Source organism: Ammodytes marinus (assembly GCF_949987685.1).
Source record: "Ammodytes marinus genome assembly, chromosome: 2".
Taxonomy (NCBI): domain Eukaryota; kingdom Metazoa; phylum Chordata; class Actinopteri; order Uranoscopiformes; family Ammodytidae; genus Ammodytes; species Ammodytes marinus.
This window is the reverse complement of record NC_137231.1, coordinates 18,466,702-18,486,832: the sequence shown is the minus strand read 5'-3', so window position 1 is coordinate 18,486,832 and position 20,131 is coordinate 18,466,702. Positions and strand designations below refer to the sequence as shown.

Here is a 20,131-nt window from a genome sequence, read left to right as displayed (position 1 = left end):
TAATTGACTCCTTTTTAAAAATTACAACCACATGTAAATCTTAAACAAATATGTTGCCATCCATCTCAGACTCTAATTCAAACATAATGTCTATTAGTGCATCTCTCGCAGCAGGGATCCAGTAGAAGAAAATACAGACAGACATAAAAATGCTAAATTGATAAAACATATGTGTGTGTGTACATTTCATGAGGTAATCCTGTAGAGCTACAGCACATTTGCGTGTACAGTACATGTTGATGTTGTGTGTATAAAGCAGCCCCACTGAAAGGAGGCTGGGGGTTGGTCTCCCTAAGGGCTGAGTCAGCAACAACAGGAAAGAGGGCTCGTGAGGGAGGAATTTCATCCAAGCTCTTGACATCAACTGAAATAGCGTTTCATCATTTCTTTTGCCAGCTAAATAACTCATATTTTGCTAATACATTTATTTTTACAAGATGCCACACATGAGTCATTTGTTGAAACACATTCTCACCTTGCTTGTAGGTGTTGCATTAAAGCCCTTCAGCTTTAATGTACTCTCTCCATCACAGTTTACCAGTATGAGAGCCCACTCTGTGTGCTTTTTGGGGGCCTTTCTCTCTTTTTAAAGGTTAGGAAGACTTATCCATTTTTCTGTGGAATTTCATTAATGCTTTTTACACTAAGCCTCACAGCTTACTGGCTAATGTTTTTGTCCCTTTCCCTCCTGAGAATATTCAGATTCAATTTCCTCCACTATCTAATTAAGGATGTTTGCATTATTATATACTGTAGTTTTGTGCAGCAGCTATCCATGGGATTGTATTGTCTACCACATTTAGGCATTTTTGTAAACAGTGTAAGGACTTGCAAGTTTGAGACATGCTGGTTGAAGGTTCACTTCAGGTATTTAAAGTTGTGAGTCTGAATATAATTCTTGAGATTGTCTGAAACACTTGACATCTGGTATTTCCTAAACGGGGAAACTGAAATGCCTTTTTATATGCTATATGTGCCGATTAGTGTGTTCACATGTGCAGGTGTGCTTGTGCATGTGTAGTGTCTGTATATGCAAACAAGTGCAACATGGGTGACTTGGAGAAACGGCAAAGGGGCGTAATGAGCTCTACATGTAGCAGTTAAAAAAGAGGACATCCATCTTTTGGTCCCGGGGGGAGCTGGAGAAGGGGAGAGTACAGCTTTGATGGATGACCACCTGACTCTATAGCTCCACTGTGCCAACTGCTGAGCACACACATATTCAGCATATGCACAGGTGAACAATTTTTGGGTTTACCTCTGTCTGAAACCCAAATGTTTGTGTTATTTGCATATAACCAAGTTTTCTGGGCCACTTGGGGGCAGCGGAAACACATTGTATATACAATATATCATCAATGGATTTGCAAACAGTCTTATATTTTCATATCTATCAGATATGGAGCAGCACTAGAATTAATTTTGAGTTGTGTTCATGTCCACCTGATGACTGCAAGTTCAATATTCATTCTTCTTTTAGCTCAGTTTTTGGTCACCACTTACTTTTAGTGGAAATGTGTGTCTTCCTCCCAGCTAAATAATGTGTAGGTGTTCACCTGCTGGTTGCTAACCTTCTTTGTCCACTCTTTGGTGCTGAGCAGGTACAGTTGCTTTTAAGAGCTTTTTCTCCCAATCAATGTAAATGAGAGAGTTTCAACTGAAACATTTCAGTCACAGACTGTAAAAACTTTAAAAAAGAACATGTTACCAGAGAATCTGGTGATAATTCTCTGTTTATTTTTCATTAAAAGTGTATCTTGTAATGATACATTTATATTCATCTTAATATTAAAGAAAAAACTGTCTCTTCCTCACACAAGTACCACATTATGGGTGAAAGCCTGTTTGAGTTGAGATTATGTTATAAAATTAGCATTAATACTAATTGCGAATCACATCTTAATTTAATATATCAGGTATATGTAGGTAAGACATTTATGTTTTCTTCTTTGAATTATTTAGCACATTATTTTGAATCGAGCATATATTTTTCATACAGTGCATCATAATGCATTCTTTTCAAGATGTATTGTTTGAGATGGTATTATTGCAGGCTAAACGTTAAGCAAAGAGACGCTGCATGTTGTGTCTCTGATTCAAAAGCAGACGATGACCACAGGCCTTTCGCTGACAGAAAAATTACTTGTGTCACTTCTGAACGTCTAATCTTTTTAGCGTTTCAGTTTGAGACATGATGCTCTGTGTGGCTAGACACACTGCATGCTGATTATCAGTGGACAGCAATGCATTCTGTCCAGTATCATGATAGCCGTGCCCTGATTTAAAGACCGATCTATTGTTCACACTGATGTCTGCGGTACAGCAGCTGTTCCTGTTGGTTTAGTCTTGGCGCAGCTCTTTGGCTACACTTATTAAAGCATGTAACGTTCATGCTACACTTGGCAGGGGTGTTTTACTGCAGTGGTTGGTGGTTCCGTCGAAAGTGTTGACGTGAGACTGGGTAATCCACCGGCTGCTCCACTATGCCTGTGCATGGCTCTGGGCTGGCCCCATACAAAGGAGCAGACCTGAAAGGCACCATAATGAGGCACAGGCTGAAAGAAAAGGCATGTCTCTTTCCATTTCTCCAAGCAAAAAGAAAAGAGCAACATAAAAGAATAGAAGACAAGAAAGAAAGATGAAAATAAGCCCCCCAAATCCAGGTTCTTGGCGGCACTGTCTCTTTGAGTTTATCTTTTTTTTCATGCATGTGTTTTATTATGGTAATGAAATGTTCGATAAAAATAGTCTAGGATGGAAGAGCAACGGTTTTGGAAAGGAGGCAAAAAGGAGGGGGGGCAGCAGCTAAATGTCATTGATAAAAAACATGAAGAAATTTAAACTTGCTTCTCTCTCCGTCTTACCGTCCATTTTTGTCCTCTTTCTTTTTATCTGTTCTTTATTTTGAAAAGTTTCAGTCCAAATGTAAGTCCCAGGGGTTCACACAAAACATGAAAACATTGCTCACTCTGTATTTTTCACTGTTCAACTTCATAGCGCTTTAACAGTAAACACTGTACATCAATGAAATGTAAAAGCAGCTGCCTGGAGTAATCATTTGTTGTGTTCTGTTTTTTTATTAATCTAAAGAGAGAGAGAAAAAAAAGCTGTTATCAGCCCTATGAATGTTTACATTAAGTGTATGTGTATTGGTGTCTGTGTGCACTCATAGCCAGGCTCTCAAAAGGTCCTTTTGTTAAAACGTAAGAAACGTACGGATTCTCTGAGGAAGACAAAAAAAAAGGAACAAGCAAAGTTGAAGGTCAGATGAGGTTCTGCTTTCTCTCTACTGCAGAGAACATCAAAGCGGTCTGTCCTCTCTCTGTGCTGTGATGTTAATCTTTCTGCTTTGATGACCTCTGACCTCCACAGGCTCAGAGAAAAAGGTGAGAGCAAGAGGAATCAGACAGGCTGGACAAATTAACAGGAAGTCTTTATTGTAGTGCATAATCCAATTCAATGCAGTAGACCTAATCTATCTTTTTCATCCCTTGTGATCTGACGATTTTCATAGTCATTTGATCCGTTGATGATTTTGAAATAGTTATTACAGCAACACTACAAACTAAGGCCTAAAACACCTTTTTTTTCTTAGTGTTAATTGCAGAGCTGGGGCCTCATTTACAAAGGTGTGCGTAGAATCCATCCCAAAACATTGCGTCCGCACAAAACCAAGAATGTACTGCGCCCAAAAAATTCAGCAACATACTGAACACATTAACAACAGCAGTGTGTCCTCAGCGGCAAAAATAAAGGCAGACATCGGTGGCGCTGAGCATTCACCAAATAAAAAAAAGTTTCACAGCTAATGTAGCCGTTAGCACACTCAGTATCTCGTAATTACGAGATCCACACACAGACACAGACACACACTATATGTTTGGCACGACACCGGAACCGCAACCACTAAATTGCTAAATCAACATTTAGGCCATTATTCTCATTTACTTTGTACGAACTACTTTTTACCGCCTAAAATATAGACTATTTGCTCTCCCGCTGGCCACTCACGGAAACACCTCCCGACGTATTATTATAGAGTAGCGCTATAAGATTAAATTAAAAAATATAACCAAAACATGTTAGGACCTACTTGATAAGTAATTCAACCTACATCACAACTGCATGCCATATACAAAAGTAGCCTATATTCGCAACTATAGATACGCTTATACATATGATTGATTAAATATAGTGGGGGCCAAGCATTTCACAGTAATATTTGTGTGATTTTCTGATGACTGAGCTTTATTTTGTGGTGTTGCCATTGAGTGTCGCTGATTCCCCAAGTCTGGAAAACCTTGCGGTGAGCTCCAGGCATGGTCGAAAGTTGGCGTAGGAATACAATACGCACACTTCTCCGCAAATAATTTTTCTATAAATACCAACGTTTGTCACCACATGTTTTACCGCACATTTCTGCCTGTCTACGCAAGGTTTTTGGGCGCAGCAAGCTTTATAAATGAGGCCCCTGATCTTTCTGAATTCGAGGTTTTTCTTGTTGTTGCATGCCTCCTGTGAGCACCTCCTATGAAACCTTACTGTGCTGCATGCATGACCTCACGTTGTACACAGATAGAGGGAGAGTGGACACTTAAGGATGAGGATGATGACTCTGCACATGCTCATGCAGTTAAACTGGAGCCCAGATGGAGAGTTAAAGAGGAAAAGGAGAGTGGAGGTGATAGGTGGAGGTGACTGCACCAATCTTTTCCTCTCAGCCCACCTGCCGGCTCCACCTGTGCCCCTTTAGAAACCCCCTCTCCTCTGCTGCTGGCCACATAGCTTGCAGCTCTCAGCCATGCATTATTTATCAGGCTGAGCTCTGCATAGCTCTCCTGCTCCTTCTCACTCTGTTGTCTCCTCACTAGTTCTAACTCTTCTAAGTCTGCACCCCTTTACGTCTGCTTACATGTAAAACCTTTCGCCTGTTTCAGAATTTCCAAGCAGTTATATTATATTTATTTATTTTTTCAAAGGTTAACGGAAGTCTTTTTTGCAGCAACGTGTTTATTACTTATTTAGATACAGTTTGTTCCCATGCAAGGATGAAGTTGTTTCAGTGTGTGCTGTGACATGTGCTAAGTCAACAATACAGTCCCAGGTAGCAATAGATTCTATGACTTAACTTTATTTTTAGACATTTGAGTCAATCTTATTGACACCACAATGATGTAGAGATTGTGCCCTGTCCAATTTCTCTATGGTAATGGCCCTTGTTGGTTATCACATGGGAAGCAGGTCCACTGGGACATGTTGAGCTAAGTCATGTTGAAATAAAACCTGGAGATGAGATGAATCGGGTGCTATATGGGATTCTGAGAAGAGCTCTTTACTGTTCAGCACCTCAGTGATGCTGCTGCCTTGTTATAACTCCACTTGAATTTTTTTTCTCAGGAGTTGAATAATTTAGTAGGGTCCATTTAGTTTAGATACTGTGTCAGCCTTTCACAAGGCACTAGCCAGGCATTGGCCTACTTTTACTAACGGCATTAGATCTTGATTACCTGATGTTTCTGCATCTTGAGGATAATGGACAGGTGGAAGTTGGAGAGAGAAGCTGATCCACTGCAGTGCTAAAACAAAAAGGACTGATACATAAATGTCTGTTACAATTTTAACTGCCATAAATATTATTTCTGTGATTATTTAATATTTTGTTACATTTATGTATTTAATTAGTTTTTCATGAATATTGAGTTTGTAATATTAGGTAGGAACTAAAGTTCAGTTTCCGTTGCACATGCACACTTTAAGGTGTTACAGCCAATGCACGTGACGTGAGCACAAACGTTTCCCCGTGTGTTAATTTGAGAAGTCACTCATAAGTTGAGCAGAGAAGTGATGAAGATATTTTTCCTTTTTGTATTTTGAACCGGGTATTTTGCAGAAGAAACCTCATTCCCTCACGGTTATGTGCAGCCAGCGAGGTATGTGTATAAAATGCATAACGTTTATTTTCGGAATATATTTGCGTTTACTTTTTACAGTGTATGTATGTGAACGTGTCTATGTTTATATTGTCATACTGTTTAGTTTGACGGTGGATAATTGCTGTGGATATTGAAGTGGATGATTGTGGATATGATGACGGTGAGATGACAAGGAGCAGCAATAAAACCATCAGTATCGAGAACCATGGTGTCGTTTATTTCCTGGAGGGAGTGATAACAATATTTCAATGAGTGAAAGTGTTTCTCAGACTCCAGCTGAGGTCATCTGTGTGAACACACAACCAAATGTTTTTGTGAATCACCTGAACCTTGAAACCACATATTAACCCTCAAACAGCCCTTTATTGGTCTGTCCTGTGCGAACCGGACGAAATGTTCTCACTTTTCAAAAAATGTATAATTCTTAAGGTCTAAAACTCATATCGGTTCAGTTTAGTTTCATCCTCAGCTCTGCCCCTGCAGCCGACACTGTAAAGGAAAAGGTGCAAATGTGGAGAGGTAGCCCAGAATCCCTGATGCCTTTTTATCCCTTTACGCTACATGATTCATAGTGGTTGTCTTATGCATGTCTTGGCGTTTGATACCCAAATGCCAAGGGGCTGCTAGTTAGTTGTGTAGAGAGACTGTGGAGTGTTATCCCTTTATCCCCCTAATCTACAGCGTAACGGTTTGAGTTCCCTCTGCGTGTCTGTTCGCTGCCCTAAGGCCCCGCAGCCAATGGCCTGTTACTCTTATCAGCACCTCTCCCCCACCCCACTGCCTCATTGCGTCTCCCCCTCCTGTCCCCCTTTGCCCCTCTCTCCCTGTCATCAGTAGCCGTCTGCTACTTAATCCAATTATTCCTTTAAGCTGACACGCTCTGAAACTCACCACAAACTCTACGGATGATGCCCCGTGCATCACGTTCACACATCCATACAGACGGACACAAAAACACACATACACATGCAGACACACACACACACACACACACACACACACACACACACACACACACACACACACACACAACCACATTCACAGACAGTGTTACTGAGCACTGTTACTGCCAATGTTTCTCACAGATGAAGGTCAAGCAAAGTGCACATTCATGCTTAGAAAGTAAAATAAAAGGGGTAAATATAGCACATGTACTACTGTTCTGTCTGTTTGTACATTGCAGTTGCCCCCTTCCTCTTGTTTTATCTATTTTCGGGTGTCCTAGCAGAGGCTTTGGCCTCTGCTGTCACCCTCTGATTCACTGTACCCTTGAGGTGACTCCGTCTGTTTGGTTGTGTCGTCCTCCACTTCCCTGCTATGTGCTAATGCATCTGTCTTTGACAAGATACACCATCTGACACAAAAGGTCCTGCTCCCTCTTAGTGCATGTGTGTTGATGTGTTGTATCTCTATCCTTATGGAGTATACAAGTGTAAAGATGGGAAACATCCTCAGGGAAGAGAAGATTCCGTCTGTTCCTCACCTCTTTAAAATGTTTGTTTTGCAGTTGGTTTGCAGCTAGAATGGCAAGTCAGGTTAGAGCAGAATATACGTATAATTTCAGTTCAGGACTTTGGTTGATGTTAAAATTCTTATTTGGGTGAGCTTAATGTTAGGTTAAAGTTCAAAGGAGTCAGTATTCTCCATCAGAACTGTTACTACGATTGTAAAATTGCTTGGGAAACTCCACCGACACCTGTCCAGCTGTTTCTGTAACTCGGACATTTACACCCATTTCACGGGTTCACGCTGGATTGGTAAGCTGTCAGGAGGCGAATAAGGAACTCTCTCTAGCTCTGTTTTTCATTCACAACACAACTTACTCTGACACTTGTCGTGAGAACAACCAGCCACACCACCGTGAATGCCTTCCAGGATGTTGTCGGACCACACATCTCGCACGCTATTTCTGGAATGTGTTATTTCACATTGCCTATCTGAAGGTTATAGCTGTACGCCAAAGTAGCCAATGTACATGTTTTGGTCTTGCAGTCCTAAATAGCCCTGCCCTTTAGTCTAAAATAATTCTTATGTAATGTTGTCATGTTATGACAGCCTGCCTCACTACATCTTAGAAACACAAAACAAGTTCCATAAGAAAAAATGCTGATTTCACCCCCGTTCAAATCTTGACAAGTATTTTTGCTGCAAAGGGGCGGCGAGCGTCACAAAATGAGCTGCCTTCGGTTGTTTTTGGTGCTGACACAACAACAGGCAAGAGTAACAGATGGGGTTTGGTGTGGGTGTGTGTGTGTGTGTGTGTGTGTGTGGGTGTGTGTGTGTGTGGGGGTGTGTGTGTGTGTGTGTGTGTGTGTGTGTGTGTGTGCATGCTTCAGGGTGACCGACTGGCAGTATGTGTGTCTTCTGAATCTTGACAGAGCAAGTGAGAGCAGATCTGATCTGCAACCTTCCCTTTGTCTGTCTGGAGGTTGTCAGTCTGTTTTATATTCTTTTTGATTCACTGAATTGACCAGACGGCCTGGGTGCCTTCCTTGGGGAAAAATCAGTGTTTTAAGTGTAAGAGCTAACACTCTTCTTAATGTGACTTTATGAATTACTGTCTGTAGTGACATTTCTTCTAGTTTTGTTGGTTCCAATAAACATCACTGGTGACTGACTGCAGACTAGATTCTGACAAGATTTAATCCAGGTTGTCCTTTCAACCTTTCTTGCTGTTTTGGTCACTCCTTCTGTCTGCATACATTTTATGTAGCAGGTTTATTTGCTGTAATACTGCTGCTATGACATTAAGTGAACTGTTCTCTATGCATCTGAGTCAGACTTGGCCAAACTGTGCGTTTCTTTCTCTCTTTGTTACTGAGTTAAACATATATTTGATGTGGTGTGTGTTTCGTACTACACACAAGTGGTTGCACATTTATGTATGTGAAGTCAGGGTAAGTACATAACATGTGACATAAAGGAATAACTCCAGTGTGTAGGTTGCAGCTTTCCACAGCTGATCCATCTGTGAGCCAATAACCATCAGATCCATCGCCATCAGTGTGGCGTCGCCTGGCGCTCCCCACTGTATGTGTGATCTACTCGTGTCGTGCCACATCGTGCATCCACACTCATACCACCCATCCTAACCTGACCTGTTTCCCGCAGGGAGATTATTTTGTTTTCTTTTTCTTTTTTTCTGGGAAGGCAAGGGAAGGGATGGGGTGGGCTGGTTCCTCTTCCTACTCTCTTCCTCCTCTCTCTCCCTACCCCCCACCTTGTTTCCTACCTGTGTCTTGATTATATTGGTATATCACCTGTTCCTCTTTGACTCTTACTCATTATCCTCGCCATTGTTTTCTGTCCTCCCCCCCACCTCCCCCTCCTCCTCCCCTCTTCTCTCCTGTCTCTCCTTCCCTCTGCTTCTCCCCTGTTAAGATTAACTGGGCTCTGTCTTTATGTCGTATGTTCTTTTAGGCCCACGCCGTGCATCGCTGGCTAATCGATCAGGACAGTAGTGTGAGCTCTGAGCTGCCGGATGGCCAAGGCGTATGGCACTTTGATGAAGAAGTAAATATCTGCAACACGTATATCTGGCTTTTCCTATTTCTATATATATCTATATGTATATATATTTATTTATATACTGTATTTATGACCATCTTGTATTGTGTCACTTACAGTTTGTGTCACTATTGTTGCCCTGCTGTTGTTGTTTTTATCTTCATCTCTCTTGTTTTTTTTGTGTGTGTGTGTGTGTGTGTGTTGCTTATGGTACTGTAGTTCTGGTTCCTTTGAATTTCTAGTGTTGCTGTTGTGCTGTGAGCTGGTTCAGTCAGGTGTTGTGGGAACAGGCTGGAGCTTTTTTTGTTCCTGTCCTTGCTTGTCGTATTTTACTAACTTGTTGATTTTTTTATCTATATATATATAAATTATTTTTTAATTTGGTTGTATTTCCTTTCTGCGTTTTCTCTTTTAGTTTCACATTTGTATACATAAAATTGGTGTATATTGACATACCACTGTGTGTGATTTTTCTCTGGAGTTAATGTTCAGAAGCAGAGCATATTACATGGCAAGAGTCCACGGGCAAAATATAGGTTTGATATACTCTATTTCCTATCGACTAGATACAACTTTTAGCACTTCTGCATATGCTGCCTGGACAAAGTACTTCACACAACACCAGGTTCACTGTAGTGATAATAACAGACAAACAGTCCCAAGTATTTTTCCTGTGGGTTCTTCTGATTTATAAAATATGCTTGTGTAATTTTTACCACTGTTTTGGTGTGTAGGGTTATTCAAGCTGTACGTGTGTGTGAACGAGAGGGAAGCAGAGAGAGATTGTGATGGGCTATATGTGTGTTTAGGGGGTCACCCCACTTTATCCTTATCAGTGTGTTTGTGTGCATGCTTTATTTCCGTCTGTGCATGGCTTTCAGTCTGCGTATTAGTGTTAGCTGGGATGTGATTGTCTGTCTGTGTTGTGTCTGTGCTTCCATCTGTGTATGGGTTCTTCCCGCTGGGCAGTTCCCGCTGCAGATGTTGTGCTTGTGCCTGCTTTTGCCCGTGCCTTTGATGTGTCACTGTTGTGTTTGTGTATTGTGGCTGTTGTGGATTTCCCGTGTCACTCTGTTGTCATGTGCAGTGGCTGCCTGTGTTTTGTCTGGTTTTACCTGTTCAAACAGTCTGGGATAGGTTTGCCAAATGTTCTATTGCTCCTACAGTATCTAATAGATGATCTTGAATCCATTTCAAGTGGGCAAGAGATCATCTAGGTGCAATAAAGCTGCTGGGAAACTTGTCCCAGACGACTCTTGATGATTTCCCTTCTTAACTCCTACTCTCCCGATCTCCATATTGCTCCCAAACATTCTGGAGCATCATTGGGTTTGTGTTCACTGAAGCTCAGTTTAACGGTTTTAGCTCACAAAGCGAACCATTCGGAAATGAACAGACATAACAACAAATAGCACAAAAAAAGATGAGATTAATATATTTAACACAGAATGAAGGAAACACTTAGCAGACAAGTGGATAAGTCAACATTATCTATTACAGTTTCCTCTGGCCATTGGTCCAACACACAACAATATGGAGTATTGTCTTTCCCACAGAGGGGCTCTTGAATGCGTGTGCATTGGGCAATCGCATTTTTTCCCTTTTCCTTTGGAATCTTCTTTTACCTTTTTTTGTGAATGACTGAAAGAAGATATTTTTATTGTTATTTGTCCTAACCGGTCAGTAACACCATCATGTATAGCTGGGATTAAAGAACCAGTTGAATGTTCTTCAGGTTTCCAAACCATGCCAACCTGCCAACCAAGCAAGACCCCCTGATGCTTTGCAAATAACAATAAAGAAAAACAGCAGATATGGAGGGAGTACGGTGATTGCTGCGTGGGGTCAGAGACATACTAACACCTCATATGTCCCAGAGTACAGACATGAAGGAAATAAGATTGGCAGGTTAGATACTGTAGTCCCGAAGAGCCTCATCGCCCCTCACTGTCCCTCAGCCAACACAGCAGTGGAAAACGACAGCAGAATAAACCAAATCCCCGTATCTGGTTCCTGAACTACTGTTAACTCTAGAACGATACAGCCTCCCACAGCCCTCAACTTGTTCCTTTACTGCCCCAGTCCTGAATCGTAAAGTGAAAACTACAGTTTATTACAACTTTTAGAAAATGATTTGTTTAGCTCCTGCCTTTTTTTCAATCCATCAGAGATCATTACTCAACAAAGTAATTAAACAGATCTGTAATATTGTTAAAAATGGCAAACAACAATACAGGTGGTAAACAAGTTGATATTTCCTAACCCAAACTTCTTAATTTGGAAGTACATTTTTTTCACTAATAGTCTCTCATTGCACAGGAAAACTGTGCGTGCACAAATACCACAATTATTTGGTCTGGAAACTGCTCAGAAGTAGCTGGCTACGACAACCTCAGTCTTGTTGTCAATTTGTCCCATTGTTCAACACTACAATAACAATGTCCCCAGTGGTCTGAATAGCATATTCCCCATAGATCACCATTACAAAAGAGATGTCTGTAAAACAGTTGACAGAGAACACCATCTGCTACCAGTACAGTAGGTACTCACTCAGTAACTTATTTTTCATCCCAATGTAAAGTCTATGTGACAAACGAAATGGGGAGGGAGAAAGAAAGTGCTTATTGTCTCATGCAAGAGTAATTTTTAGTCAAATGAATGGCCGCCGCCATCTTGGGGTCTGGTATCTGCTAGAATGAAGCCGGAAGCAAGTCAAATAAAACCCAGGGTAAAGTTGACCCAAGTTCACTCTGGCTTAATTTTATTGTTCTCAGCTGTCGGAGCTGAGTAAGAATTCCAGAAGAATTTTGAATCCTGTAGATTCATGGTCAGTCAGAGGCTTGGTGATATATAGCCCTCATCAACCACCCTCAAACTCTTCAAATAAACCATGACTTTTTCCCCGAGGGCTGATTTAATTTACAACAAAATTTAATGCTTCATCAAATGTCCCGTCCCACCCCACCCCTTCCTGTAAAGCAGAATTGTAAGGTGTCAGAGGTCTGTGTACAGGCCCTGTCCCCTTTGCCACCATTAATAATAAGTGGGCCTGGAGAATATCCCTTATCATCCCACAGCTCTAATTACCCCTCAGTGAGTCCTTGGAGACAGATGCTCGGGCAGCCAAGCTCCATTCGTCACAGTACGGCTGCATGGCAGACTCAATATAAAAGAAAAAACAAACTGTCACACTCTGCACTGTCACATAAATTCTCCCCCATCTCATTTTCTCTTTTCCAGCTGCTCCCCAGCCCACTGTAGATACAGACTACATTAAGAAGCCCATTCATGTCCAGCCACCAGCAGTTGGCTGTAATTTGTTTCGGCTAGGGGGGGCAGAGTTTCATTTACATGTGAAAGGCCATGGCGCATTCAAATAGTGTAACTCTCATTTTTGTCCCAGGGTTATTGATACCAGCTCCACATAATTCGGATTAAAGGTGGAGGGGCCTGAACTGCCAATGTACAAAACATTAGATTTTGTGTAATAATGTCTCAGTTGGCAAGATACCAACTTTGGGAAGTGGACACGAGCAGGATTCTCCTAATTTTGCTGACCCATTTAGACATATTTTCTGGCTTTTGGCAACAGTGAAACACCTCAGGGGAACATTCTGGCCCACAAAGAATGTTCAATGGAGCCATCCCTAGTAACTATAACCTGAATGGCTTCATAAATGCACACCCCATCTACACAGCAGGTTCAGTACTGCATAGAAAATTCTTAAAGTATATGAATCTGTATAAAAGTTATGGTACTGTAAGTGCTTCGAAATGTTTTATTGTGCTCCCCAAAACTATATCCCAGCTCATTACATCAATCTGCACCAGACATTTTACACTAGTATAAATGTACAAATCTGCCCTGCCACAAGCGGCCCTTAGCAGGATAAACATAAGGAAGGTCTCTAAACAATGTGAAGATACACTGAACTTCCCACTAATGTTTACTTTGTTACGCACAAGGATTTAAGGAAGTGAAGACTTTTTCACTTTTCAGAATCTGATCAAAACCGGTTTACCCTTTCAATAGTTTTTACTTTTTCACCTATTGTTATTCTTTTTTTATTCAAATATTAGGCATCTTAGTCTTCATCTGTTTAGTTTGTGTGGGTATTTTAATTTACTAAGCGAGAGAGAGAGAAAAAACTGAGCAATTCTCGATGTGCATGCATGCGTGCATGTGCATGTGTTTTGGGTGAATGCGCCTGAGAGTGAATGGTAAAGATAGAAGTATACTCCAAAAGAAGGGCTGGTCATGAAGACTGAAAACTGCATTAAACTCTTTTGCAATGGACCATCTTTCATGTCCACTCTCTGAGACTGGACAGGCGTAATTACAGACGTAAATAAATGTGAACAGTTCCCAAGTCCTCTACAAATGTCCTGACATTCCTTCTTCTGCCCTACCGGCATTAGCAGTTATGAAGCTGGCGAGCTGTCTGAAAATGGAGAGAACGAAAGAATTCAAGAAAATAAAAGCCAGAACAGTGTTACACAGACAGACTCTCTGTCTGCTCCACATTTCTGAGCTTAACCTGCACAGCTTCCACACAGATTAAAATAGGAAAAACACATACAGTATGTATGCTTCCTGTACCTATAATATTATTTCATCTTTATTTGCTTTAATTTTACATGCATCAGTTAATGTAGGCTACAGATTTAAAAACCTGTTATTTTAGGGTTTTTGTTACAGTTTTATGTTATTGGCTCTTACATCAAACAAATGAAAGCGTAAACCTACTCTGTAATTTCAAAGGTCATATCCAGTTTTCCTTTGTCATTTAATAGCCGTTAAAGGTGAAATAGTAGTATTTTATTTTCATGTAGCCGCCCATCATTAAACCTCAAACCAGTGGTGTTGGTTAAAACCAGTGGTCAATGATGCAGCTATTATTTTTATGTACTGTAGAGGGTAACTTGAATGGAGTTACTCGCTAAGTAGGACAGCACATTTTCAAACAATACACTGAGATCTTGATTTGGGATTCAAAATTAGTATTGTATTTTTATGTTTTATAGTAATATACATTCTATGTACAGTCAAAACCTAAATAATTTATTCCCCTGGCAAATTTTTACTTAAAGTCACTTTTATGAAACCAGCTAGCTTTTTCTTGGTTGGAAATGACACAGGCTTCTCCCAAAAGATAATAAGACGATGTACAAGAGGCATCATTGTGAAAAAAAATATATTTTTCAGATTTTGTTTACATTTGAACAAAAAGTGGCATGTCCAAAATTATTCATACCCTTCTCAATAGTCAATAGAAAAGCCTTTATTGGCTATTACAGCAATCAAACGCTTCCTATAATTGCTGGCCAGCTTTTTGCATCTCTCCACTGGTATTTTTGCCCATTCATCTTTGGCAATGAGCTCCAACTCTTTCAGGTAGGAGAGTCTTCTTGTCATCATTTATATGTATATACAGTATTTGAAGCCCACCTCCACTATAACCCCTGATAGTGCATTGTTAGGCTCGACCTCTACTACTGCTCTCCTCTTCCACCTCTGGCTCATAATGTCACCACCTCACTTTGACCCGTTTTAAGATAATATAAGAACTTGTCCTCCCTGCATGGTCAGGTGACGAGTTACACGACCTTGTTCGGTTTGAGTATACTGCTTCCTGACTGTTCGCCTGCATACGGAAGGTTTCCATGAGCTGCATACTAGTGAGTGTGGTCTGCACCTGCATGTACTGCACTGTAGGTGAATGTGTGTGTTGATCCGATTAGTGTGTCTTGAGTGTGTGTATGAATATGTATGTGTGTGATGCAGCATTAAAGTAGAGAGAGGCAAGGGAGTAAATTTTGTCAGTTTTAAATTCTCTCTTTTGACCTTCCTTGTCGTGACTGCTGAGTACTTCGACCTTATACAATTCTTATATATAATATGTATTAACACGTCAATCTCAGATATGGCAGGTCCCTCAGCATCTGGCGCCTTAGGCAGCAGATATTATCCAATCAAGTGGAAGGCACTGTAGATCCTGTATTTATTTATGCTTTAAGTAAGAGCTGTTGCTACATTGATGTGTGAATGGGTCCATTTTTACAGCCGCTCTTCAGTGTGGATAAGATGCTGATGCAAGGTGTGTATGAGAGAGTGGAAGGGGGAGGGGCTGAGGGAGAAATCAGGGTCTGACTCAGCGAAGCTGTGCAGATGAAGATGCCATCATGCTGTCAACAAGACTGTGAAGGAAGATACAGTACGCACATCCACCATGGCACATGTTCAGTGAAGCTCCCCAGGCGCATTTATTTATCCTCACAGTTGTCAGCGGGCCTCAGACGTGCTCTCCTCTTTCAGCTGTGCCCTGCACCTCTTTGCTCTTCCCATCCATCTCTCCTTTTATCTTTTTCTTCCAGGCCTGTGTCCTCACCACTACCGCCCTTCATGGGGAGAAATGAGGCTGGTGATGCACTGAGGCAAGCCAAAACAAATGTTCGGAAATGCCACTGTTCCCATAAAAAAAGTAATGGCGTAGTGTCACTTAACATATTGACAGGTTTAAAACCTAGTGCGCTTAGAACAGTGTAATGCAGAAAGGCAAAGGATCCATTGGGATATGGAGGGGGGGACTCTGTTGTTCAGCATTGTTTGGTGATATTTGATACAACTGCTGCACCAGTGGGGTATTACTTTGAGATACTGTAGAGTAGAGTTCAACAAGTTCGTCAGCCATGCCAGTATTTTTGCTGACTTAAAGGGATAGTTTGGAATGTTGGACATAGGGCCTGATTCCCAAATTAGCCTAAGTGTTCTTTATCATTGGAGACAGTTTTCAACACATTTCATTCAGTCCTTCTGGTTGCAGAGTTTGCTCGTGCTAGGCTAGCGCACAGGATTAGGGTCTAATTAGCCTGCTACTAAAACAGTCTTACCAACTCCACAGTACACCCAAGGCCAATCAATTATAACGCCAGACTATAGATGTAAATGTCTGTGTTGATAGAATAATGTTAGAAATAAAACCAACCTTGCATATTGCATTTTGAGGGGCTTGCTGTGTCTCAGCAGCAGCGTTATATTCCTGGTAGTAGGCTTCGGTAGCGGCGGACTGATATTACCTAGGTTACAGGCTCTATAATAGTTTGTTTATCTGCCGCTGTCATTGCTACAGACGCAGAGTACAGTGCACGAACCACGTCCAAACCAGCAGCAACAAGCCACTGGAAATTGGTGGAAACTTTGTGCTGCACATCAATAGGGTTTATTTTTACAATTCCTAAATGCACACTGAACCACCGTGTTGCCTAGTCCTTCGTTTCCGCTTCTGTCCCACGCTGCTCTGTTTACTTTCTGCTGTAGTGATTCGGTTACACAACTAGCCGGAGCAAAGTAAAATTCCGCTGCTGCTGAGAAAGTAGTCCCTCAAAATGCGATAATTCATGCGATGCGAGGTTGGTTTTATTTCTAACATTATTCTATCAACAGACATTTACATCTATAGTCTAGCGTTATAATTGATAAGCCTCGGGTGTACTGTGGAGTTGGTAAGACTGTTTTAGTAGCAGGCTAATTAGACCCCAATCCTGTGCGCTAGCCTAGCACGAGCAAACTCTGCAACTAGAAGGACTGAATGAAATGTGTTGAAAACTGTCTCCAATGATAAAGAACACTTAGGCTTACTTGGGAATCAGGCCCTATGTACAAAATTCCAAACTATCCCTTTAAGCTCATCACTGATCAACCTCCTTTAACATGTGGGCGGATAAGTCATAAGAAAGGCCCTTTTATTCACGCTCAATCTGATTTTTTCTTCCACGTAAAGACTTATCTCCATAATAAATTGTTCATTATAGTTCAGTGTAGTTAATATAGTATTGTTCTCACTGTTTCTGTGCTGGAATCTTTTTCCTAATATTGCTTATGCTTTCGCTTTTACCATACTGAATTCAACTGGCTTGCTCTCTGGGGACAGTGAATCCATGAAAAGCAAGACAATTATTAACTGAAATTAAACATGAGACAAAGCTGGTCCAGGATTTATGGTATCACCCAATACTCTGCATCCCTTAAAGCTATAGTGCGTAACTTCTGAGGCACCATGAGGAATTTGGAGAAATTACACTTTCAGCATATCTACATGAGGTAAGCCTTGGTGGATCGCACATGGATTTGATACCTTCTGCTTTACGTCCAGACTTTTTCTTCGTAGTAGAATCAACAACTGAAACATTTCTTGGGCGCTTCTGGGGATTTTCTGAGCTCCTGCGCCAGTGTTTGGTGCCCTCACCAGTTTGTTAACGCTGCCATACTGAGAAGTACAGAGAGAGTTTTATGGAGCTTATAGGCTTAATCAACTTTGTGTCAACTCGTTTGGCAATGCAACCGACATTAATTTTCATGAAAAAGTTACGTATTATTGCTTAGTATTAGACGTTCCTCAGATGATTAGTGATAGTAAAACAGTAGGCCGACCTTGGACAAAGCACAGTTATATTCTCGTGGGACTTCTAATAGAGTTGCATCATGACCCACTTCAACTGAGTCACATTGTGGCAGGTTAACTCCCAGCCATGTCCATAGTAGTTTCTGGGAAGTAGATAAGTTCTTAATAGAGTCTGGAAAAACTTGGGCAACTTCGGCTCTGCGTCTATTAACCATATTTATTGAATTACCGTTTGGCTGCTCGGATCCTGTCTGATGCTGCCCTGTTGTGACTGATGGTTAGAGCCTTTGTTTTAAATGGTGGAGTCTTTGTTTTCCGATGCTGTGTAGTAAACAAAGGGTGCACATCTTCACTCTGTATTTCCCCATCACTATCTCTCCAGTTATGAAGATAAATGGCAGCCCGGCCGTGCGCTGACATATCGCACACTGTCATTCCTCTCTATTGCTTTCATCCTTTCTGCCCTTCTCCCTCGTCTGAATATTTCTAACTCCCTGTTTTTGTCTTCCACAGGTCTGTCTGGCTTTGTCACGTTGTGGCGCATGTGCATCTGCTGAGGTGTCTTTATGTACTGTGTACGTATAATGATGTGTAAATGGGAGTGAGCAAGTGCGCATGCTTTGACTTGTCATATGCTATCTGTCCGTAGAGAAGTTTTAACACCGAGCTGATGTCAATGCCGAGTAAAACCACTCCCCTGTCAGTTCAGAAGCCAGTCAAGCTTAATGTACCTTGTGAGAAGGAGCTGAAGCACTGGACTAGGAGGGGGAAGTGTGTGTATTTTGTGAGTGTGTGTTGATGTGTGTTTGAGAGCGAGTTTTGTGCCAGGGCTGCAGTAATCAGCCCGACCCAGCCCATACTCCCTTTGAAGCTGCTGCAGGCTAATACTGCAGAACATCATGTTGCCAGTAGAGGGCTGTTCAATTCCAAATTAAAATAGTACAAGCTCCCATGGAAGCATATTTAATTTTTAATTCATAATCTAGACTCTTGGGAATAGCTATACATATGAATACACATTCATTTATTTTAATGGGAGGGAAAGGAAAGCTGCTAAACCACTTCCTGTGTTTGCCTGGAGTATGTGTAAGACGACCACATCCCTTCTATAATTAATATGTCTTTCTGACGAGATACTATTTGCCACCTGGGTGTCCCTATTTCCTTATTCTTAAAGCATGAGAGTAAGTATGTGAGAGGCAGTGAGGATGGAGGACAGACAAGGGTCAAGAGTGTGACAGGTTGAAGAAAGACAGCTGACAGATTATCAGTGTTTATGTTGATTCCTCCGCCACCTTTTCAACTCTAGCCTGTGTTCACTGAGACATCAGGACACGGGCAATAAACCGCCACAAGCAACACACGTGGACAGCTGAAGCACTTTATCCTGCCAGCAAGAGGGGCTCGACACAGGGTGCACAGGGCACGTCTGTCCCAAACCTAAATCATCCCTTTTACAAAACCAGAGTGTGGCCCATGCTTAATAATGACCTGAAATTCCTTCCTGAGCCACATACCGTGACAGTGAGACTCCTAGCTCTTAAATGGTAGTGGTAGTATAGCAGAATGGACCTGTGCACAGTAGTGCAGACTTGATGACTTTAAGTCAATTTGTATATATAAAATATCACTTGTAATTGGATTAAATAGCAATTGAGTTTTTAGGTTTCAGTCATTTGTGTCCAATTCTGTATAATTTGGCTTTCCCAACATAAAGGTTATTACCTTTGGTATTCATTGAGATTACATCTACTCCTTCTCCCTCATTGAAAATCAGTGAATATCTCCTTACTCTGCTACCTGTCCATACTGTGTGTGCACTGTAAAAAAAGGTTTGGAGTTCATAGAGAGCCTATACTCTGTAAATAGGTAAGTAAACAAATTGGCTTGGTCCAAATCACCATATATCTATTGCTATGGATATAGGCTTTTATTATGTTTCTTGTTTAATAGGTGTTGAAGCTTAAAACTTATCAAAGCCAAAGTGTATTCCTCGATCAGATTAGCCTATATCAATGGCATTGTTGCTTGGTGTTCATTTTTTTCATTTTTTTCAGTGCACACACAGTACTGACAGATAACAGATCGTGAGGGGATATTCACTGATTTCGACAACAATCGTTCTCCAGAATCGCCTACCCTGAGAGCAGAGAAAACATCCTTACAGTCTCAAACTCTGCCCTTACATCATTTTGTACAGGGAAGCTAAAACATCCACCTTAAAAGGTACAGCATGCTGTTTTTCAGGGTGGATTTGTTAACATTTGCAGAGCCTGCAGTTAGGCCACT

The 20,131-nt window shown here is 41.2% G+C and overlaps 1 protein-coding gene across 1 annotated transcript in view; it reads left to right on the top strand.

Annotated features, from left to right (window-relative positions):
* The window catches only part of ank1a (ankyrin 1, erythrocytic a), a gene marked incomplete at its 5' end in the record, with an annotated part of 89,608 nt that overhangs the window by 27,236 nt on the left and 42,241 nt on the right, over nt 1-20,131 (top strand). Inside the window, 1 exon segment of the mRNA XM_080047050.1 lies at nt 9,354-9,446. Coding sequence (XP_079903176.1) covers nt 9,354-9,446 — 93 coding nt within the window.